At 45.2% G+C, this 26,061-nt stretch overlaps 1 protein-coding gene across 1 annotated transcript in view; it reads right to left on the reverse strand.

Moving 5' to 3' along the window:
* The window catches only part of DHX29 (DExH-box helicase 29), a 198,664-nt gene that overhangs the window by 35,236 nt on the left and 137,367 nt on the right, over positions 1 to 26,061 (reverse strand). The window contains exons 19-24 of the mRNA XM_075589152.1: positions 24,428 to 24,516; positions 23,180 to 23,308; positions 21,523 to 21,598; positions 20,560 to 20,784; positions 13,361 to 13,497; positions 10,141 to 10,231 (exon numbers count right to left, since the gene is read on the reverse strand). Coding sequence (XP_075445267.1) covers positions 10,141 to 10,231; positions 13,361 to 13,497; positions 20,560 to 20,784; positions 21,523 to 21,598; positions 23,180 to 23,308; positions 24,428 to 24,516 — 747 coding nt within the window. The remainder of the gene's footprint in view (positions 1 to 10,140; positions 10,232 to 13,360; positions 13,498 to 20,559; positions 20,785 to 21,522; positions 21,599 to 23,179; positions 23,309 to 24,427; positions 24,517 to 26,061) is intronic.

Genomic DNA, 26,061 nt, shown 5'->3' on the forward strand with positions numbered 1-26,061 from the left:
ACACTGTACCCGTACACACACTGCAGGAATTTCCACACTGTACCCGTACACACACTGCAGGAATTTCCACACTGTACCCGTACACACACTGCAGGAATTTCCACACTGTACCCGTACACACTGCAGGAATTTCCACACTGTACCCGTACACACTGCAGGAAATTCCACACTGTACCCTTACACACACTGCAGGAATTTCCACACTGTACCCGTACACACACTGCAGGAATTTCCACACTGTACCCGTACACACACTGCAGGAATTTCCACACTGTACCCGTACACACACTGCAGGAATTTCCACGCTGTACCCGTACACACACTGCAGGAATTTCCACGCTGTACCCGTACACATTGCAGGAATTTCCACACTGTACCCGTACACATTGCAGGAATTTCCACACTGTACCCTTACACAAACTGCAGGAATTTCCACACTGTACCCTTACACACACACTGCAGGAATTTCCACACTGTACCCGTACACACACTGCAGGAATTTCCACACTGTACCCGTACACACTGCAGGAATTTCCACACTGTACCCTTACACACACTGCAGGAATTTCCACACTGTACCCGTACACACACTGCAGGAATTTCCACACTGTACCCATACACACACTGCAGGAATTTCCACACTGTACCCGTACACACACTGCAGGAATTTCCACACTGTACCCGTACACACTGCAGGAATTTCCACACTGTACCCATACACACACTGCAGGAATTTCCACACTGTACCCGTACACACACACTGCAGGAATTTCCACACTGTACCCGTACACACACTGCAGGAATTTCCACACTGTACCCGTACACACTGCGGGAATTTCCACACTGTACCCGTACACACACTGCAGGAATTTCCACACTGTACCCGTACACACTGCAGGAATTTCCACACTGTACCCGTACACACACTGCAGGAATTTCCACACTGTGCCCTTACACACACTGCAGGAATTTCCACACTGTACGGTACAGACACTGCAGGAATTTCCACACTGTACCCGTACACACACTGCAGGAATTTTCACACTGTACCCGTACACACACTGCAGGAATTTCCACACTGTACCCGTACACACTGCAGGAATTTCCACACTGTACCCGTACACACACTGCAGGAATTTCCACACTGTACCCGTACACACAGCAGGAATTTCCACACTGTACCCGTACACACACTGCAGGAATTTCCACACTGTATCTGTACACACTGCAGGAATTTCCACACTGTACCCTTACACACACTGCAGGAATTTCCACACTGTACCTGTACACACACTGCAGGAATTTCCACACTGTACCCGTACACACTGCAGGAATTTCCACACTGTACCTGTACACACTGCAGGAATTTCCACACTGTACCCGTACACACACTGCAGGAATTTCCACACTGTACCCGTACACACACTGCAGGAATTTCCACACTGTACCCGTACACACACTGCAGGAATTTCCACACTGTACCCGTACACACACTGCAGGAATTTCCACACTGTACCCGTACACACTGCAGGAAATTCCACACTGTACCCTTACACACACTGCAGGAATTTCCACACTGTACCCGTACACACACTGCAGGAATTTCCACACTGTACCCGTACACACACTGCAGGAATTTCCACACTGTACCCGTACACACACTGCAGGAATTTCCACGCTGTACCCGTACACATTGCAGGAATTTCCACACTGTACCCGTACACATTGCAGGAATTTCCACACTGTACCCTTACACACACTGCAGGAATTTCCACACTGTACCCGTACACACACACTGCAGGAATTTCCACACTGTACCCGTACACACACTGCAGGAATTTCCACACTGTACCCGTACACACTGCAGGAATTTCCACACTGTACCCTTACACACACTGCAGGAATTTCCACACTGTACCCGTACACACACTGCAGGAATTTCCACACTGTACCCATACACACACTGCAGGAATTTCCACACTGTACCCGTACACACACTGCAGGAATTTCCACACTGTACCCGTACACACTGCAGGAATTTCCACACTGTACCCATACACACACTGCAGGAATTTCCACACTGTACCCGTACACACACTGCAGGAATTTCCACACTGTACCCATACACACACTGCAGGAATTTCCACACTGTACCCGTACACACTGCAGGAATTTCCACACTGTACCCGTACACACACTGCAGGAATTTCCACACTGTACCTGTACACACTGCAGGAATTTCCACACTGTACCCGTACACACACTGCAGGAATTTCCACACTGTACCCGTACACACACTGCAGGAATTTCCACACTGTACCCGTACACACTGCAGGAATTTCCACACTCTACCCGTACACACACTGCAGGAATTTGCACACTGTACCCGTACACACACTGCAGGAATTTCCACACTGTACCCGTACACACACTGCAGGAATTTCCACACTGTACCCGTACACACTGCAGGAATTTCCACACTGTACCTGTACACACTGCAGGAATTCCACACTGTACCCGTACACACACTGCAGGAATTTCCACACTGTACCCGTACACACACTGCAGGAATTTCCACACTGTAACCGTACACACACACTGCAGGAATTTCCACACTGTACCCGTACACACACTGCAGGAATTTCCACACTGTACCCGTACACACTGCAGGAATTTCCACACTGTACCCTTACACACACTGCAGGAATTTCCACACTGTACCTGTACACACACTGCAGGAATTTCCACACTGTACCCGTACACACTGCAGGAATTTCCACACTGTACCCGTACACACTGCAGGAATTTCCACACTGTACCCTTACACACACTGCAGGAATTTCCACACTGTAACCGTACACACACACTGCAGGAATTTCCACACTGTACCCGTACACACACTGCAGGAATTTCCACACTGTACCCGTACACACTGCAGGAATTTCCACACTGTACCCTTACACACACTGCAGGAATTTCCACACTGTACCTGTACACACACTGCAGGAATTTCCACACTGTACCCGTACACACTGCAGGAATTTCCACACTGTACCCGTACACACTGCAGGAATTTCCACACTGTACCCGTACACACTGCAGGAATTTCCACACTGTACCCTTACACACTGCAGGAATTTCCACACTGTACCCGTACACGCTGCAGGAATTTCCACACTGTACCCTTACACACTGCAGGAATTTCCACACTGTACCCATATACACTGCAGGAATTTCCACACTGTACCCTTACACACTGCAGGAATTTCCACACTGTACCCTTACACACACTGCAGGAATTTCCACACTGTACCCTTACACACTGCAGGAATTTCCACACTGTACCCGTACACACACTGCAGGAATTTCCACACTGTACCCTTACACACTGCAGGAATTTCCACACTGTACCCGTACACACTGCAGGAATTTCCACACTGTACCCGTACACACACTGCAGGAATTTTCACACTGTACCCGTACACACACTGCAGGAATTTCCACACTGTACCCGTACACACTGCAGGAATTTCCACACTGTACCCTTACACACACTGCAGGAATTTCCACACTGTACCCGTACACACACTGCAGGAATTTCCACACTGTACCCATACACACACTGCAGGAATTTCCACACTGTACCCGTACACACACTGCAGGAATTTCCACACTGTACCCGTACACACTGCAGGAATTTCCACACTGTACCCATACACACACTGCAGGAATTTCCACACTGTACCCGTACACACACACTGCAGGAATTTCCACACTGTACCCGTACACACACTGCAGGAATTTCCACACTGTACCCGTACACACTGCGGGAATTTCCACACTGTACCCGTACACACACTGCAGGAATTTCCACACTGTACCCGTACACACTGCAGGAATTTCCACACTGTACCCGTACACACACTGCAGGAATTTCCACACTGTGCCCTTACACACACTGCAGGAATTTCCACACTGTACGGTACAGACACTGCAGGAATTTCCACACTGTACCCGTACACACACTGCAGGAATTTTCACACTGTACCCGTACACACACTGCAGGAATTTCCACACTGTACCCGTACACACTGCAGGAATTTCCACACTGTACCCGTACACACACTGCAGGAATTTCCACACTGTACCCGTACACACAGCAGGAATTTCCACACTGTACCCGTACACACACTGCAGGAATTTCCACACTGTATCTGTACACACTGCAGGAATTTCCACACTGTACCCTTACACACACTGCAGGAATTTCCACACTGTACCTGTACACACACTGCAGGAATTTCCACACTGTACCCGTACACACTGCAGGAATTTCCACACTGTACCTGTACACACTGCAGGAATTTCCACACTGTACCCGTACACACACTGCAGGAATTTCCACACTGTACCCGTACACACATTGCAGGAATTTCCACACTGTACCCGTACACACACTGCAGGAATTTCCACACTGTACCCGTACACACACTGCAGGAATTTCCACACTGTACCCGTACACACTGCAGGAATTTCCACACTGTACCCGTACACACTGCAGGAAATTCCACACTGTACCCTTACACACACTGCAGGAATTTCCACACTGTACCCGTACACACACTGCAGGAATTTCCACACTGTACCCGTACACACACTGCAGGAATTTCCACACTGTACCCGTACACACACTGCAGGAATTTCCACGCTGTACCCGTACACATTGCAGGAATTTCCACACTGTACCCGTACACATTGCAGGAATTTCCACACTGTACCCTTACACACACTGCAGGAATTTCCACACTGTACCCGTACACACTGCAGGAATTTCCACACTGTACCCGTACACACACTGCAGGAATTTCCACACTGTACCTGTACACACTGCAGGAATTTCCACACTGTACCCGTACACACACTGCAGGAATTTCCACACTGTACCCGTACACACACTGCAGGAATTTCCACACTGTACCCGTACACACTGCAGGAATTTCCACACTCTACACGTACACACACTGCAGGAATTTGCACACTGTACCCGTACACACACTGCAGGAATTTCCACACTGTACCCGTACACACTGCAGGAATTTCCACACTGTACCTGTACACACTGCAGGAATTCCACACTGTACCCGTACACACACTGCAGGAATTTCCACACTGTACCCGTACACACACTGCAGGAATTTCCACACTGTACCCGTACACACACTGCAGGAATTTCCACACTGTACCCGTACACACTGCAGGAATTTCCACACTGTACCCGTACACACTGCAGGAATTTCCACACTGTACCCTTACACACTGCAGGAATTTCCACACTGTACCCTTACACACACTGCAGGAATTTCCACACTGTACCCGTACACACACTGCAGGAATTTCCACACTGTACCCGTACACGCACTGCAGGAATTTCCACACTGTACCCTTACACACACTGCAGGAATTTCCACACTGTAACCGTACACACACACTGCAGGAATTTCCACACTGTACCCGTACACACACTGCAGGAATTTCCACACTGTACCCGTACACACTGCAGGAATTTCCACACTGTACCCGTACACACTGCAGGAATTTCCACACTGTACCCGTACACACACTGCAGGAATTTCCACACTGTACCTGTACACACTGCAGGAATTTCCACACTGTACCCGTACACACACTGCAGGAATTTCCACACTGTACCCGTACACACACTGCAGGAATTTCCTCACTGTACCCGTACACACTGCAGGAATTTCCACACTCTACACGTACACACACTGCAGGAATTTGCACACTGTACCCGTACACACACTGCAGGAATTTCCACACTGTACCCGTACACACTGTAGGAATTTCCACACTGTACCTGTACACACTGCAGGAATTCCACACTGTACCCGTACACACACTGCAGGAATTTCCACACTGTACCCGTACACACACTGCAGGAATTTCCACACTGTACCCGTACACACACTGCAGGAATTTCCACACTGTACCCGTACACACTGCAGGAATTTCCACACTGTACCCGTACACACTGCAGGAATTTCCACACTGTACCCTTACACACTGCAGGAATTTCCACACTGTACCCTTACACACACTGCAGGAATTTCCACACTGTACCCGTACACACACTGCAGGAATTTCCACACTGTACCCGTACACACACTGCAGGAATTTCCACACTGTACCCGTACACACTGCAGGAATTTCCACACTGTACCCATACACACACTGCAGGAATTTCCACACTGTACCCGTACACACACACTGCAGGAATTTCCACACTGTACCCGTACACACACTGCAGGAATTTCCACACTGTACCCGTACACACTGCGGGAATTTCCACACTGTACCCGTACACACACTGCAGGAATTTCCACACTGTACCCGTACACACTGCAGGAATTTCCACACTGTACCCGTACACACACTGCAGGAATTTCCACACTGTGCCCTTACACACACTGCAGGAATTTCCACACTGTACGGTACAGACACTGCAGGAATTTCCACACTGTACCCGTACACACACTGCAGGAATTTTCACACTGTACCCGTACACACACTGCAGGAATTTCCACACTGTACCCGTACACACTGCAGGAATTTCCACACTGTACCCGTACACACTGCAGGAATTTCCACACTGTACCTGTACACACTGCAGGAATTTCCACACTGTACCCGTACACACACTGCAGGAATTTCCACACTGTACCCGTACACACATTGCAGGAATTTCCACACTGTACCCGTACACACACTGCAGGAATTTCCACACTGTACCCGTACACACACTGCAGGAATTTCCACCCTTACACACTGCAGGAATTTCCACACTGTACCCGTACACACACTGCAGGAATTTCCACACTGTACCCTTACACACTGCAGGAATTTCCACACTGTACCCGTACACACTGCAGGAATTTCCACACTGTACCCGTACACACACTGCAGGAATTTCCACACTGTACCCGTACACACACTGCAGGAATTTCCACACTGTACCCGTACACACACTGCAGGAATTTCCACACTGTACCCGTACACACACTGCAGGAATTTCCACACTGTACCCGTACACACACTGCAGGAATTTCCACACTGTACCCGTACACACTGCAGGAATTTCCACACTGTAACCGTACACACACTGCAGGAATTTCCACACTGTACCCGTACACACACTGCAGGAATTTCCACACTGTACCCGTACACACTGCAGGAATTTCCACACTGTACCCGTACACACACTGCAGGAATTTCCACACTGTACCCGTACACACACTGCAGGAATTTCCACACTGTACCCGTACACACACTGCAGGAATTTCCACACTGTACCCATACACACACTGCAGGAATTTCCACACTGTACCCGTACACACTGCAGGAATTTCCACACTGTACCCGTACACACACTGCAGGAATTTCTACACTGTACCCGTACACACACTGCAGGAATTTCCACACTGTATCTGTACACACTGCAGGAATTTCCACACTGTACCCTTACACACACTGCAGGAATTTCCACACTGTACCCGTACACACTGCAGGAATTTCCACACTGTACCCGTACACACACTGCAGGAATTTCCACACTGTACCCTTACACACTGCAGGAATTTCCACACTGTACCCCCTTACACACTGCAGGAATTTCCACACTGTACCCGTACACACACTGCAGGAATTTCCACACTGTACCCGTACACACTGCAGGAATTTCCACACTGTACCCGTACACACACTGCAGGAATTTCCACACTGTACCCGTACACACACTGCAGGAATTTCCACACTGTACCCGTACACACACTGCAGGAATTTCCACACTGTACCCGTACACACTGCGGGAATTTCCACACTGTACCCGTACACACACTGCAGGAATTTCCACACTGTACCCGTACACACACTGCAGGAATTTCCACACTGTACCCGTACACACACTGCAGGAATTTCCACACTGTGCCCTTACACACACTGCAGGAATTTCCACACTGTACGGTACAGACACTGCAGGAATTTCCACACTGTACCCGTACACACACTGCAGGAATTTTCACACTGTACCCGTACACACACTGCAGGAATTTCCACACTGTACCCGTACACACTGCAGGAATTTCCACACTGTACCCGTACACACACTGCAGGAATTTCCACACTGTACCCGTACACACAGCAGGAATTTCCACACTGTACCCGTACACACACTGCAGGAATTTCCACACTGTACCTGTACACACAGCAGGAATTTCCACACTGTACCCGTACACACATTGCAGGAATTTCCACACTGTGCCCTTACACACACTGCAGGAATTTCCACACTGTACCCGTACACACTGCAGGAATTTCCACACTGTACCCGTACACACACTGCAGGAATTTCCACACTGTACCCTTACACACTGCAGGAATTTCCACACTGTACCCTTACACACTGCAGGAATTTCCACACTGTACCCGTACACACACTGCAGGAATTTCCACACTGTACCCGTACACACTGCAGGAATTTCCACACTGTACCCGTACACACACTGCAGGAATTTCCACACTGTACCCGTACACACACTGCAGGAATTTCCACACTGTACCCGTACACACACTGCAGGAATTTCCACACTGTACCCGTACACACTGCGGGAATTTCCACACTGTACCCGTACACACACTGCAGGAATTTCCACACTGTACCCGTACACACTGCAGGAATTTCCACACTGTACCCGTACACACACTGCAGGAATTTCCACACTGTGCCCTTACACACACTGCAGGAATTTCCACACTGTACGGTACAGACACTGCAGGAATTTCCACACTGTACCCGTACACACACTGCAGGAATTTTCACACTGTACCCGTACACACACTGCAGGAATTTCCACACTGTACCCGTACACACTGCAGGAATTTCCACACTGTACCCGTACACACACTGCAGGAATTTCCACACTGTACCCGTACACACACTGCAGGAATTTCCACACTGTACCCGTACACACACTGCAGGAATTTCCACACTGTACCTGTACACACAGCAGGAATTTCCACACTGTACCCGTACACACACTGCAGGAATTTCCACACTGTGCCCTTACACACACTGCAGGAATTTCCACACTGTACCCGTACACACTGCAGGAATTTCCACACTGTACCCGTACACACACTGCAGAGGCACGTCACCTCTAGCTGAGGCCATGCTGGTAACATGAAGACAAACCCCTGAAATGCGTCACACTATATGCACTTTGCCATTGCAAGACAAACACAATGGCTCACTCCCGACCAGGTCCCACTGCATTCCTGTTACAGGACACGGTTATTGTGACTGTCATAACTTGGCCTTGAATTAGCCGCTCTGGGTGTGCTGCCGCGTGGCTTCCTCAGTTACTAGATAGACTTGAGCCCCAAACATAAGTATATGTTGTTAGTTGTATTTGCCATTGAACCGTTGGCTTTTTGACTTACAGATAATAATGTAGGATAGGTTTATAACCTGCACAATTTTAGAAGTCTCCATAGAGAAATCTACAGCCTGCTATTAGTGTAGATTTCTGTTTACCTATTTAGTGCTACATACAATACCAGGAAAGTAACTATTATAAAGCATTAAAAACTGTTGAAAACATAAATAGTGTTTGTAAAACAAAGAACTTATTTGCAGATACTATAAAAAAGGTGTATTAAAGCAGCAATCCAAGCCTGCAAATTATTTTAGCAAATGTGTAATTTTTTTTATATAGGATTGAAGCAGGGCATCTCCAGAGATAAACCCCATTAATTTCAGTTCTGGGGACCCCCTGCTTCTGGACATGCTTACCTCTGAAGTAGGTGCCGGTAGCTGCTCTGGCTCGGCAAGCAAGGCGTCAATATTTACAGCTCCCACGTCACATGGGGCAACAGAGAAGCCGCACTGATGACATCACAGTTTCCTATTGGCCCGCATGACGCGAGATCTCTGAACAGCGGCCATTAAGTGATCCCTGGCAGCCGAGGAGAGCGGCCACCTGCACCTCATTCAGAGGTGGAATTCCTTTCCTCCAACAGCTTCCAAAATACAGTGCGTACGGTAACATTGTGATGTGGGAATAATACCTCTATAGTTAAAAGTGCCTTTCTGTTGAGAAAATTCTTTCTACAGTAATTCATTTCAAAGCCGTATCCTTCCGACCGGATCATCTTCCATCTGACAAGAGAAAGAAATCATTTGTACATTTGTTCTGTGTAACGGTTTGGGATTTTTTTGGTGCTTAAAGATGCAGTTCAAGCTGACGGGTTTTTTTTGTTTGTTTTTAAACAAATGTTTTTTTCCCCCCTCGATTCAATATGTGCATCATTACAACCTGCACACTGACAAGTGATTAGCTAAGCTGCAGATCGATCCGTTCTCCTGTAATAGATCGCTTGCTCGGGGCTATTTCACTCAATTCTTGCACAGCATTCTGGGCAATGTAGTCCTGGAGTATGATTGACTGGGCAGTTACTAGATACAATTGGTTCACTGTTAGAAAGAGGGTGGGGCTCAAGAGCCAGAGCATATCAGAAGGGGAAGGGGCTGTCACTTTAGAAATGCTTCCTACATTAGAAACATTAAAAGTGTCTTTAAAAATTTTTTTCTCATAGTACAGAACTGATTTATTTTATTTAAAAAAAAACCACATAAATATTAGGTAAAGGCCCCAACCACTTGTGTTAATATTATTGCCATAGCAACCGTCAACACAACATCTGGTTGTCCTTTGCTTCCAAAACTGCAAGGGGACTAAATGGGGATCACATTACAAAAAACTTCAACACTTATAATACAAAAGCATGCAAGAAAAGCACTGGGATTTTAGGAATAGAAAAATACAATAAAAGTTGAGGAATTGTACAGTATGTTTCAGAATTGTGCTTTAATAATATAAGAAGTGGTGCCCACAGAAGCTTCCAGGTTTTGAATCTGCTAATATGATAAAACCGTAAAAAGGCTCTGATCATTCAGAGTCGCCTTACTTTCTTGTGCATTACGAGCAAGTTGAGCGCGCTTTAAAGTCATTTTTTTTTGGTCTGCTCAAGCGCCAAGCTTGGGTGAGCGCGCCTGCACCGCGTGAGCGGGGACTTCCACATAAAGACTGCAATAAGTAAAAAACGGCAAGCGCCGAGCGCACAGCACGCTCCACGCCAGCGGGGACGCAGCCTTAGGGTTAACTCTGGACTTGCTCTGGAAGAGAGCTGTAAGCCCTGGGGCTGTATCCTGCAGCGTATGACCGGGGATGGGGAAGCCTATGTCTAGGCATTTTTCTGCACCTGCCTACATTCTGTGGATTATGCTAAAGATAGGGATGACCATATTTGGGCATGTCATCTTGTGCTTCCTGGCCCACCTTCAACCCCAGTAATTCTTCATCTGGGGCCGTGTGCAGAGACCAGGACTTTTGTTCTCCCCCAGACTGATCGTGTCACCCTGCTTGGGACAGGGTTAAAACTACTGCCTTTTCCCCAGCCTCAGAATTCGTTATTCTGGAACTAATAGCCTTTGTAAATGCGATGTGTCCTTGTCCCTGCTAATCTTTGTAAAGACTGTGTGGTACCTGGAGTCCTACGTCTGTGTGGCTGTCGTGGCGCAAGCCTGTGTAAGTTTTTGCAAGCGCAGGAATCGCTTTTAGTTCCGGTACTCAGAAGACCCTAGAAGGCAAGCGAGCTACGCAGCACCTTCCCGCTCGCCATATTAGGTGTTTCCCAGTAACCCTGTGTGCCGGTAACATTGTTTGCTGCTCTGTACTGTGATTTACTGGTGGCTCTGGCTAAATAAACCCTGGATTATTAAACCCGTGTGTTCTGTCTGGTGAGTCTATGATCCCTGGTAGTCTGGCTAACCTTGATCCTGACAATCAGATATAGGAAGAGAAGTATTTTTAAACTATATGGTTTCCCCTTCTCCAGACCCTGGTGAACTACAGTCAATTGGTTTCTTAATAGCTAAACTGCAAACTACGGCGATAAGATCACAATGTGAGACCGGTTGTTAAATCTGCAGGTCAAAAATTACCTCGGAACAGGAGACTTTAGAAGAATTAAATTGAAAGTCAATAAAAGCACCTTTTGCAAATATCTAGTATTTCCCCCTTCCTTACCTTGTCTCCGGCTCTCGGCGTCAAATGATGCCGCAGGGTCACGTGACGCCACGTTGCCATGGCAACGTGACTTCACATGACCCCACTGTATCATTTGACGCCGCTTTGCCATGGCGACGTGTCGCCGAAGACAAGGTAAGTGAAGTTGCAGAGGACTCACGCGATCCCCCGGCATTAATTTAAATGCCTTGGGGGATGAGCGCAGGGCCTCTGCAACCGCTGCGCCCCCCAGGGGGATGAGCGCAGGGCCTCTGCAACCGCTGCGCCCCCAGGAGTAAGAGCGCAGGGCCTCTGCAACCGCAGCGCCCCCCAGGGTGATGAGCGCAGGGCCTCTGCAACCGCTGCGCCCCCCAGGAGGAAGAGCGCAGGGCCTCTGCAACCGCAGCGCCCCCCAGGGGGATGAGCGCAGGGCCTCTGCAACCGCTGCGCCCCCCAGGGGGATGAGCGCAGGGCCTCTGCAACCGCTGCGCCCCCCAGGGGGATGAGCGCAGGGCCTCTGCAACCGCTGCGCCCCCCAGGGGGATGAGCGCAGGGCCTCTGCAACCGCTGCGCCCCCCAGGGGGATGAGCGCAGGGCCTCTGCAACCGCTGCGCCCCCCAGGGGGATGAGCGCAGGGCCTCTGCAACCGCTGCGCCCCCCAGGGGGATGAGCGCAGGGCCTCTGCAACCGCTGCGCCCCCCCAGGGGGATGAGCGCAGGGCCTCTGCAACCGCTGCGCCCCCCAGGGGGATGAGCGCAGGGCCTCTGCAACCGCTGCGCCCCCCAGGGGGATGAGCGCAGGGCCTCTGCAACCGCAGCGCCCCCCAAGGAGGAAGAGCGCAGGGCCTCTGCAACCGCTGCGCCCCCCAGGGGGATGAGCGCAGGGCCTCTGCAACCGCTGTGCCCCCAGGGGGATGAGAGCAGGGCCTCTGCAACCGCTGCATCCCCCAGTTTGCGCACCCCTGTACTAGAATACTCCATGCAATGTTATGCGCAGGCTGTTTACAAAATCTATTCGTGGTGACTGCCGACCATAATATTCCTTAGATGCCCTGTTTAATTGAGTACTAGCGAGTCCATCATGTCTGCATAACTCTAATAATAATCAAAGCATCTTGTGTGTACATATTGAACTATTATTGTTTACATTACATTTTCAAGGAACACAGGAAGAATGCATTTAAATGACCAATGACATGCCGGTAACTGTATCCGTCTTACCCCAAGTAAGCGCTGAAGATGGTCAGATGATCAGAGTTTGCTATGGCCATAGCCGATTTTGCCAGGTCTGCTTCATCTTTTCTACCGATAGGTGTCACAAAAGGAGATTTCTCGGTCATTGTGGCAGCCAACGTTGCCTGTTACCAATAGCACAATAATATTGTTACAATATTGTAATTTACGGGGTTTTTTTTTTCTTCTTAACAACATTGCTGCAGATTAATAAAAAAAAAGTCCTTTAGCATTGGAAATAATATCAGGTGTCCTTTTAGTTTCCTGCCCCTCTATTTAGCGTTCAATCTACAAAAACGGTCCTTTTTCTTTTTAAAGTAATTGCCGAACAATCCCAGCTCATGAGACGCTGCCTCGACAGTGCTTTGGAAACTGCTACTCAGACCCATTGTACAGAGAACCCTGTGCTGCGTCATGGAAAGGAAACTACCCAGTGATGTGCTTCTCATTAACCGGCTGGTAAAACCTTAAAATGAATACATTAGTTTGTCAAATCTGTTTTATTTTAACGTTCAAAAAGAACACGTTTCCATTACTAGGTTCCTTTGAACACCAGTTACATTCCTTGCAGGCACCTTCAGTGGCAAAGGAGTTAACTAAACGTACTCAGGTGTAGGGATGGGGCAATGAAGCTGTTTCCACAATAATGATATTAATAGGGAGAAGGAGCAGGTCAGAGAGTAAAGACACTGACTGAGAACATGGACACCGAGTCTGAATCAGGGGAACCTAGTTCCATTCCAGGGGTAAGGTCCTTGTGATCTTGGGGAAGTCACTTCATCTCCCTGTGCCTCAGGTACCAAAATCATAGATAGTAAGCTCATCTGGGCCGGGACAGTGTCGGTAACAATCCTATGTGCTGCGTACCGGGCACCGCACTATCATTGTGAAGCACTTGGAGTCGCATTGGGAGAAAAGCGCTATATGAAAAAGTTATTATTAGGAAATACAGTTATTAACTTAATTATTATGATTATCTAACACATTAAATATTTGCACAAAAGACAACAAAATGGACTATCTTCCCAAATATCTAACAGTTGTGGCAAATTAAATGCATTTTTAAATTAATTACATGTTAAAGTCAATTAAACTCCCTTACAGTCCCTTTTTCCTGATCAGAGATAGGGGTGCGATTATGAGGAAGATGCAAACAAGGTAAGCTGATCTCTCTCGGGGGTCAAAGGGAGAATGTGGGGTGTCGAGGTTTACGTTTACATTGGCAGTTCTGGCTTCTTTCAAGTGTATGTGTTGTATTGTAGGTCTTTATTTATATAGCGCCAAAAGTGTAGTCAGCGCTTCACAAAGAATACAGTACCGGGAATTATAATTAAACAATAAGTGCAGCAAAATCAGACAATGGGAAAGGAAATCCCTGCCCCGAAGAACTTACAATCTAAGAGGTTTAATGGGAAACCTACAGAGACAGCAGGTGAGGGAGTAAGTGCTGTAGATGGCAGTGCTTGGTCACAATTGTGGTAGGAGTGACTGAGTGTGGGACAATAGCCATGAGGGCAGGCTGTTGGGCCGCTTGATTTGTGGGGTAAAATGTAAGTGTTAAATGAAAAGGTTAACACCATTTACAGGGGAAGAGGTGGCAGGGAGGCATGAGTGAGATCAGGTGTGTATGTCTGGCTTCAGGCTTAGGGGAGATCCCCAGCAGCAGGTGTTTTATGTGTTTTAAACTGCATGTCACCAGCTGTCCCTGAAATGTCAATAACATTCAAGGTGTACTGATATTAATATCCCAACAATAATAATGTTCAATATTGACCTAATCGTCATTTTTTTAAATTACTATCATATTGGTATATTGCCCAACTCCACTCTGACGGTATTAAAAAATACAGAAAAAAGTTTAGTTACAATGCATACCTATGTGTATATATGTAGTACAACTGCACATTAATTATAGTGAGGGATCTGCTCGCCTCCAATAGACTACTGTTTAAAGGATGAAATAGCTGTATCTCCACCATGCAAGATTCAGTGGGGGAAAAAAAACGGGGTGTGTGTCGAGCACGCACGTTCTAAGAGAAACTTCTTTGTGTTTTGGTACTGTTATTGTGGCCGGTTTGGATATAAAAGTACTGGTACTGTGGAAGGTTTGGATAGAAAAGTGCTGGTACTGTGGCAGGTTTGGATATAAAAGTACTGGTTCTGTGACAGGTTTGGATATAAAAGTACGGTGTGCTTGCCTGATCGCATGAACAACTGAGTGTTGTGTGCATTTTGACCCAGCGGGGGAGCGATCGTGCACGCGCCTGATCGGGACGCATTTGCGTCTCCATGAAGGAGCTTTAATCCTATGAGAATTTAGGTCGGTGCCAGCAAAGAAATTTCACTTCAAAAAGGTAAATAATCTCAGGAACCCCACAGGTTTCCCAAAACTAAACTGAGCACGGTTCAGATCTGAAGTAACTTAACTTGGTTTAAAGGGTTTGGGATTCCTCAACAAAAAACCTCAAGACTAATGCATAAATACAGATATAGGATAAGTATCTGTCATATAAATTAGTTTTTTTGTACACAAGACAAAAGCATCAAACAGCGACAGCAATTTGCTTAATCTGGAAAGCAAAATGAATATATCTCAGAGCCATCTGTTGGTTATATATAGAAGTACAGACATTTCACAGCGCCATCTGTTGGTTATACATAGAAGTACAGACATTTCACAGCGCCATCTGTTGGTTATATATAGAAGTACAGACATTTCACAGCGCCATATGTTGGTTATATATAGAAGTACAGACATTTCACAGCGCCATCTGTTGGTTATATATAGAAGTACAGACATTTCACAGCGCCATCTGTTGGTTATATATAGAAGTACAGACATTTCACAGCGCCATCTGTTGGTTATATATAGAAGTATAGACTTTTCACAGCTTTACATGAAAAGCATAATGAATGTCACAGCGCCATCTATAGGTTACATGTAATAGTTAAGATGTTTCACAGCGCCATCTATTGGATTTACATGTAAAGAACAAGGAATGTCTGACAGTGCCATCTGCTCTTTATAAGTAATAGGTAGAGGAAGCAAAGCACTTCCTTTAAACCAAAAAAGTTTAATTTCTATTTGGCTTATTTACATTTTTGAAGTGAAACTTCTTTGCGCACACCAACCAGAAAAATTCCGTAGCAGTAAATGGACTGCATGGTAATGAATGTGATGTCACTGCTTATTTATTTTTTTCCCCCCTAATGAGGGGCCCAAGCCACTTCAGTGGCGAGGGTGCATGCCCTTGGACTGTCCTCCCAAAGTTGGTTCATTTCCCTGAGGATTTCAGCCTGAAGGCCTAGGTCCTCGGGGACATTGATGCCTCCCTCCATTAGGATTCAGGACAATGGTCTCTTCCTCCCTCTGGCCAACCGGCCCGCAAGGGAGTTCACATCAGGTCGTTTTCCCTCTTTCGAGGGATGGTGACTAGCCCGTGGGTTGTGCCGGAGCACCCCAGCCCTAATGGGCCGGTTGTAAGAATACCATCCCTCCCTAGCCAATAGGCGCAGGAGAGATGTGGACCTGGGGCTATCCTACCAAGCCAGAGGACCAATGCGTGCCACAGACCATCCTACTTAAGCCCCAGGTAGGATAGGTACTGCATTGGTCATAGCCATATAGCCGAGAGGCAAATTCTTGATCTTAGCCAAAAGGCCAAGAAACCACCCACGCTGTTTCAACCTTAATGGGACTCCTCAGTGTGGGGGTGACGGAAGCGATTCAACTGCTGGCAGAAGGGGCAATCAGCGACGTCAACTTCCAACAGCAGCAGTCACCGGAGAGGAGGAAGGCAGCGACACACACACCAGCCCCGCCAGGGGGAGAGAGTGGGGGCTGTCAAAAGAGTAAATGAAAAATACAAAAAAATAATACCCACTGCAGAAAAGAAAAATAATTGGACTATATCAAGGAGATGTACCTGTGCATAGCACACACTGCCTAATTGTAGCCACCATCAATGGGCTGGCATGTGAATGCTAGCACAGGCAAATACTCCTGTAAAATGGTGGCATAATAACCACTAAGAAAACGGGTGATACTCAGCTGATCAAAGAAGCAATCCGGAATACAAGATGATTTAAGGTCCCTGATGCATGATAAGAGTCCTATATAGATCGTGTAGATTCATTCAACCGTTTGTACCGGGTTCAAAACAAGAGGAATAACAAATGGCAAAAAATGTATGGACAGACTCACTGCGGTCATTCTCCCTCCAGCAGAGGTAAAAGAGAAGTTTCACAGTTTAGTGATAGGACCTGCTTACTGGTCATGCTGTGACGTGGCTTGCAGGCTCATAACGCTTTGACCCAAGGGTATAACTAAATGACCCTTACTCACGAGAATAAGTATTCTACTATATACTATTTACCATGTATTTTGTTACATTGGATGCAGCATTGGGCTTTTCTGTCTTTTGAGATAGATATATCTATATCTATATAGATATATCTATCTATAGCTACACATACCAATAGAGGTATGTATGTACGTATGAATGTATGTATGTATGTATGTATGTATGTATGTATGTATGAATGTATGTACGTATGAATGTATATACATATATACACACACAGCACTATAAGATGTTTGTGAATCTTGTGTATACATATAACCAATAGATGGAGCTGTGAAATAAGCAAACAGTACTTTTATAAGCAAATCTGCCACAGTACATGTACTTTGATAAGCAAAATTGCCACAGTACCAGTACTTTTATAAGCAAACTTGCCACAGTACCAGTACTTTTATAAGTTTATAATGTATTATAATGTAACAAGCATTTTTTGTTTCTATAGCAACCATTTACAAAGTCACATCCCCATTTCTTCTGAAACGAGCTCTGGCACACCCCTTTTTGAGTCCTGCCCTCTCTCGAGCAGTATCTAGTGACTGCCTGGTCACATGATCTTTCCCACAGAACTTTGCATCATTGGTCCTCTTCTGCTGCACTGACACCTATTTAGTGAACCCCCGAACCGAATCTTGTGGGAATAAATGGAGGGATCCTAACCCTCCTACACAATATTCTAGGAAAAGGGGCAGAGACTCCCACCACTCAAAATAAACGACAGTACAACAACAGATTTATGCCAAAGAATAAATAAATATATTGTATATCAAACAAAGAGAGATGCCTTACAGCTTGTGCATTGCAAATAACACTAGACAATGTGTATATACAATGCGACACAATGGTTAACAGTGAGAGGGATGGGGAACACACAAGGTGGGGGAGGGAAGGGAGGGAAAAAGGGTGAGGAAAGCACAAAGGACACACTTCACACTAGGTAGTATAAGGCTGCGGGCATGGTCAGCGCTTAGCCGCTGACCCACGCTGAGGCAGCGGACTTACCCCCGGCACCCTTTATGAGGGCGGCTTTAGGGGGCGCTTCCGCACGCGTGTGGAGGCGGAGGAGACATTTCAAATTAGGTTTTGGTGCTGAGGGTAGCGGAGGGCCGGTCACTCCGTGACGTCACTGGCACGCCCCCGGATGGCGCGTGCACTAAGGGCAGGGAAAGCACCAGCTTTCCCTCAGCCTCCGCACGGCTGCAGTCTCTATGGACTTAGCCTAACACAACAGAAAGCACGAGTAATCTGTAGGGATGAGGGGGCAACTTTTCGGGGCGGAATGCCCCTTCTTCAGGCCCATACCCACCGACCCATGGTGCCTGTTGTACTTGCCTTATACCCCACCTACTACCGCTCCCGCTGTTGGAGTAAAAATGCAAATTGGGTAGTGTCAGACAGTAAACACTGTGAAGTCAAAAATAAACTGAACCAAGAACCAAATTGTAATAATTACAGCGTCTCTATTGTCACCTGCTGGGAGCAAAAACCAAACAATTGCCAAACAGAAGACTGTCCAAGCAGCAAAATAATCACTATGTTTTAGGCACACCTCAATCTTATGAGAACAGCTCTAAGGCTAAGCCACGAGTACTGATCAGTCAGTAAACTGTTCACAGTATCTACCAGAAACCAAGGACTGATAATTGTACAAAACAGAATGACAGGTCTTTACTGTGGTGTAACCTGAGGTCCAAGCATATGAATCTGCTAATCGCATAGACCGTGTCAGAGTCCTGGTCTCAGGGACATACAAGTGATTACACAGAAAGCATAGAATTATATGTCAAGTAATTTGAACTGAATAACGTTACGTGTCCCTGAAACTGTGGGTCTTTGCTGTGCCACTAGCCCAGAAGCTGTCAGGTCGTGGGAATGGGCCTGAAGGGGCATTCCGCCCCGAAACGTTGCCCCCCTCATCCCCACAGATTACTTGTGCTTTCAGTTGTCTTATACTACCTAGTGTGTCCTTTCCTCACCCTTTTCCCCTCCCTTCACCACTCCATCCCTCTCACTGTTAATCATTGTGTCACTTTGTATATACACATTGTCTAGTGTTTGTAATGCACTAGCTGTAAGGCATCTCTCTTTGTTTGATATATAGTATATTTCTTTACTCTTTGGCATAAACCAAATGTTTATCTGCTGTCACAGTCTATGCCTCGTTTTTATAACAATAACACTTAGCATTAAAAGTAACCGCGCACTGAGCTCCCAGCTTTGCGTGTGTGTAACCTGCGCACTATATCGTTTCCTCCCTGAGAAGGTCTCTTCAATCCACCTGATCTTAGTAGCTTTTCCTCTGCCTAATTTACTAAACTGTGCAAATAGTTCTGCGCACGCTACCTGCTACAAAGCGGGTCACAGTGAAAAGACAATGGAAGATTACAAACTGTAGAGAAGGATAAGCTGCAGACACACTATCTAGAAGTGATGGCGAGAAGCGCTGACATAAAGAGGGCTTTGTCCCATTGGGCGAAACGCAGTGACCGGCTGAGGTCCTGTATCGTCCACCTAGGTTTCTTTAAAACGCTGAAAATTACAACTTTGCGGCTCAAATCAAATTTGTTGGGAACATTATTATTAAAATAAATATTTTCATTTTGTTTAGTATGCGGACACATTTGAGAACATATTGGAAATAATGTAACTGGTAAGAACAATGTCTTTTCTGTGCATTTTGGGCTTCTTAGAGCGAAGCTATCCCTTTACCTTTAGTATTTGTATGTACAAGATGCGTTCGCGCTTTCTAAATAAATAGTAACCAAAATATTACAAATGTATAGAGAAGTTAGGTAAACATAGAAATTGATATTGGATTAAACTTACTACTGCATCCAGGCATCCAAAAATAGCACCAAATATGAGCATTTTGCCAATCTTCACATTGATGGGCAATGCAGCGAGATGCTGGCCCAAGGGGGTTAATTTGGGCTGAGTTAGCTCACAGGCTCCAATTTTCCGGAGCAGGTTCATTGCATTACTGATAACCTGGAGCTGAGGAGGATCTAATGCTTTGGACAGGAAGTCCTCCGGAGAGCCAAGATCGCACTTCTGTAATTAGGACACATAACAATACAGAAGTGAACATACTTCTAATAAGAGATACCTTCACATCCGGTCACATTCCTGTATTTATAGTAACAGAGCAGGCATTCACACTTAAAGCTAGGACACAGTTTTCATAGAAATGCTACATCAGTTACACACTGGGACCGCTATCCCTGATCACTGTATTGCTCTCTGATTAACTTTGAGTGCATCTCAAAGCAATGGAAAACATCTGCAGTGACCCTCCCAAGTATCTTACACTTCTGAAAATATACTTAATAGTGATTAGGTCATAGAAAGACATATCACACTTAGGTGGTGCGAAATGTGTTATCACACACTGCCTTCAACATAAAATGTGTGCGATTCTTTACAACTCAACCCTAATCACAGAAAGTCTGAAAACGCTGCAGTGTTTCTAGTTATGTATCAGATGCTGAAACTAATCTATACTGAATATACTATTGCACCTATCTATAGTGTTAAATGTAAATATTTGGTCAAAAGTTGTTCAAACAAATCATTGATTATGGAACATATGATAGAAAAGGTGTTGGAGGGATGTGTGTTACACACACACACATACACACTTTATATATCATAGCCGGATTGTAATTCTAATGCAAGGAAAACCCATCACACTGACATTTTCTTGCTACCGATATTAATGGATGCATCCTTCTTAAAATATCCCCAACATTAGGCCCGCTAGATTCTCTGTGAAGTACAGAAATACATCACCATGATGTGAAGACACAGTTCTTCCAAGGGCACCCGCAATATTTCTGGAATTGAGTACTCCATAAAACCCTCAAACCTGTAAGAAAAAAAAAGAAAAAAATTGGCCAACGGCAGAAATGGAACGAAATGTAAAATCAGAAAAAGAACAGGAATGAGAAATATGAGATACGAAGGTAGCTATTGTTTGTAAAAGGGAAAAACAATGATAGCCGCATATCACTATGCAACACGGTGACACTCTCAGAAAGCAAATAAGATCCATCATTGCAGTGTTCTCCAACCAGGGCTCATCGTCACCTACAGCAGCGCAGTTATTTATCATGTGATTTCAATGGATCATTGTTTAAATATTTAGCAGGGCATTTAATATAGAAAAATAGCAATCTACATGGACATATTGTAGTGTAACTGTAAATAAACTGTATAAGCATAGTAGTATTTAGCTATTTTATTGCAGTTAACTCGGTTTAACTTTGGTTAACATAATTACTGAAAATCTACTGGTAATTTGGTGTCGCAGCAATTATACCATATAAATAGGGTTTATTTGTGGCAAACACTAATATTGCTTAACTTCCCAAATACAGGGGAATATTGGCTGAATGTCTCAATTTACTGTAAAGGCTGTAATAGGGTTATGCAATAGCAACAACATTATCACTATACAATATGAAAAGATTTATCATTGTAGATATTTATTGTACTAAATATTGTTAATAGGAAAAAAATGTTTTTTAAATGAATGTTAATAATAAAAAAAAAATAATTTAGAAGGTATTTCATTTTAAGATGTATTACAAGTTAAGGTACTTTTAAATATATATTTAAACAATATATAAAACGCCCTTCCTTCCACCTATCGGAATATCAGAGATGGGTGTAGGGAAGGGATTAAGATGAATAGGGCAAACAGAGGAGGGATAGCTGCACCAGCGATCACCGAGGGCTGGAGAGTGAAGGAGGCGGCCGAGACCTCCTCTTACATTGGCAGATCTGCCTTCTATGAGGCTGCCGCATCTTAAACAGGAAGTCAACAACCAGTGTTGTAGCTGGACATGCGCGGGCCCCTGGGCAAAATGTTGCTGGGTGCTGGAGCGCATGCGCAGTCGGCGAGCAGATCAGCAGATTCGCGCATGCGCAGTTGGAGACAAATATTGTCACCCAAGAGAGCGGACCCCCAAGAGAGCGGGCCCCCGGCCTTTACCCAGGCTACAGCTACAACCCCCGTCACCAACTGTCCCTCGTATGTCACTAACGGCACGGGTGACAGACAATAGTATCACAATTAAAAAAAATGAAAATATTGAGTTTGTCATTTTGTTCTTATGGCGATATTACGATGACATCAGAATATTTCCCAACTCTGTAATACATCAACCTGCTATGTAATGCGAGTCTTATCTTTATTTTGAACTCTCCAGTGCTGGAGAAATGGATTGTACTAGCAGTTCCAAAATGAAAAGGTGCTTTAATGAACGTTACAATGATTATCCAATTGCTCACATGATAAATTGCTTTTTAAGCCTTTTTTCGGGACACAGTAGCTTGCAATGTGAAGCAACATGTTGGAGGCATTAAACCGTCAAAACTAAAGAGAGTCTTCAGCCCTGTGCGCCCTGCAGGATTGGGTTTGTAAATCAGACAGTTTACACTGTACCTCTCCCTTGTGTAGAGTCGGAAGCAGAACCCATCCCGGACACGCCCAGCTCTTCCCTGGCGCTGCAGAGCGCTGGCTTTGCTTACAAATGTCTCCACCAACGAGCTCATCTGGCTGCTTTCATGAAACCTAACAGTGAAGAGAAACAAACCAGTAACCCCGTGACACAGATGGCTTAAAAAGACATTTTAAAAAATCCCTTCTCAAACTTTGTCAGAATGTTAATTTGTTCCCTGGATGTCCTGATGTTTTTGCTCCTGTCCGATCTCTACTTTAATCAGGTAGAGAAGAGGACTTGCTTTCTCATTATGGCTATTAGACGTGACAAAGTTGTATCCCACAAAGGGAGAAGCTGAAGGAGAGGAACCATTTCAGGTTTCATGTTCACACATTTACAAACCAACACTGACAACTATAACAAATACTTCTAGTATGGTGACTATTGTATATTCAAATGCCATTAGTTTGATTTTGTCCGATTTGTGATAGCATCCTCAATATACACAATATTGTCTGCTTCATATTTTTTTTATACAATCTAATATTTTAACACTGTGTTATACATACATGTTTTACTCTCAGTGCACAGTAAATACATGTATATATGTAGGGGACAGAAAGTATATCATAACAATGCACAAAGTAACTCAAATAAAACAATTTTATGTTACCACAATAAGAAACGGTGTGTCTATGATTAGGAAGTAATTTCCTCACACAATATGTAAGAACACTGTATGATCAGGAAGTAATTTCCTCACACAATATGTAAGAACACTGTATGATCAGGAAGTAATTTCCTCACACAATATGTACGAACACGGTGTATGATCAGGAAGTAATTTCCTCACACAATATGTAAGAACATGGTGTATGATCAGGAAGTAATTTCCTCACACAATATGTAAGAACACTGTATGATCAGGAAGTAATTTCCTCACACAATATGTAAGAACACTGTATGATCAGGAAGTAATTTCCTCACACAATATGTAAGAACACTGTATGATCAGGAAGTCATTTCCTCACACAATATGTAAGAACACTGTATGATCAGGAAGTAATTTCCTCACACAATATGTAAGAACACTGTATGATCAGGAAGTAATTTCCTCACACAATATGTAAGAACACGGTATATGATCAGGAAGTAATTTCCTCTCACAATATGCAAGAACACTGTATGATCAGGAAGTAATTTCCTCACACAATATGTAAGAACACTGTGGTGCCCCCAGGATGACATACCTATTTTCCTTAGTTCTTCCAGCATCAATAACAAACACCACATCTGGTATTGTAATGCCTGTTTCTGCAATATTCGTTGCTAATACAATCTGAAAACAAGAAGAAACTCAATTTAAGAAAACAAAACACATATTGCACATGTGATGGATGATAAACGATTTATTTTCATGTCTCCTCAGACCTTGGTAACCTAACAAGTGACAGAAAATCAAAAAGTGTAAATTAATCACCGATTCAATGTCCATCTATTGCAAATCCCATTCCCCCCACATTACACTGCATGTCTTTTAATCCTTTTTTTCTTAACTTTTCTGTTCCTTATGTTGTAATGTTGATTCGGTAAAGTTCTTATTCTTAATTGGCTCGAAAGAAGTAATCCCGTCTTTGCAAGGACACAAATATAATAAATACATACATCTGGCCTGTAAAGGAAAGGAAAGGAGCGCTAAACGCTATCCCCACTACGGCGATCTGTGAGGTTCAATCCAATGCGTTTCGCTATGAAGCTTTGTCAGGGATTCCTGACGAACCTTCATAGCGAAACGCGTTGGATTGAGCCTCACAGATAGCCATAGTTGTACGACGCATGGATTCCCTTGTCCAAACGGAAGACGGCAGCTCGCGCATGCGCCCGTGAGTAGAACACAAGCGCACACAGTCCAGCATTATCGGCTACCTACTTCTCCAGAAGCTGCACGCAAGCAGGAGGATATTAAGAGCCGGAGAAATTTGCATTATTTAAAGCCAAGCTGCACACAGACAGGACAGAGACCCCAGAAAAGAGCTGGGCAGCTATCCACAACGCAGACATACAACTGCTTTTCTGTTAGTGCATTATTGTTTTAACCAAGTCCCTGTAATAAATGCATTGCACCATGATATTCTTTCTTCACAAGCCTGATTGACTACACCACAGAGGTCCATCTGGGCTATAAGCTCACAAAGTGTTAATCCGTCAATTATCCTCTGAGGGCAACTGAAGGATTCAAAGTTATAAATCAGGTGAAAATGATCCAGATTGTTCTCCCCCTTACCATATTCCCTTGGACTCCAACTTGCAATTCAATACACATCTAAATTGGTGAATATAGAAGTTGTTGTGGGTTAATTCCACAATTAATTTTGATAAGAAGACATTAATTCACCAAGTTGCAACAATAAGAATAAATATATTAGAAGATTCTACATTGTTGTGAATCTATCCTCTATATACTGATTGCAATGGGTTGTCTATTAATGCATTGTTTTTTTCTGTATTTCTTTATGTCCATATAATCCACTTGAGCCTATGCGCCGAAGGACATTCTTCTTTTTCCTATACATCTGGCCTGACCATTTTATCCATTCGAACACTAGAAATGTATATTGTACTTTATCAATGTACTACCTCTCTACAACTTCCTTGCACGTTTGTTATCATTTACTTACTGTATTTTGTCTCCTCGCCACTGCTGGGGTGGATGTGTGTGTACGTGCATCTAAGCACCAGCAGAGAGATCAGTTTATCGCAGGGTGCCTGCTGGACCCAGGTGTGTGGAATGGTCCATGTCATTCATGGGGACAATGATCATGTATGGTTGAAAACAGTGTTTGTTTTTCAGATGCTGTCAGTTCTTTGCGAGTGTGGGCATCAG

The sequence above is a fragment of the Ascaphus truei genome, chromosome 1 (assembly GCF_040206685.1).
Source record: "Ascaphus truei isolate aAscTru1 chromosome 1, aAscTru1.hap1, whole genome shotgun sequence".
Taxonomy (NCBI): Eukaryota; Metazoa; Chordata; class Amphibia; order Anura; family Ascaphidae; genus Ascaphus; species Ascaphus truei.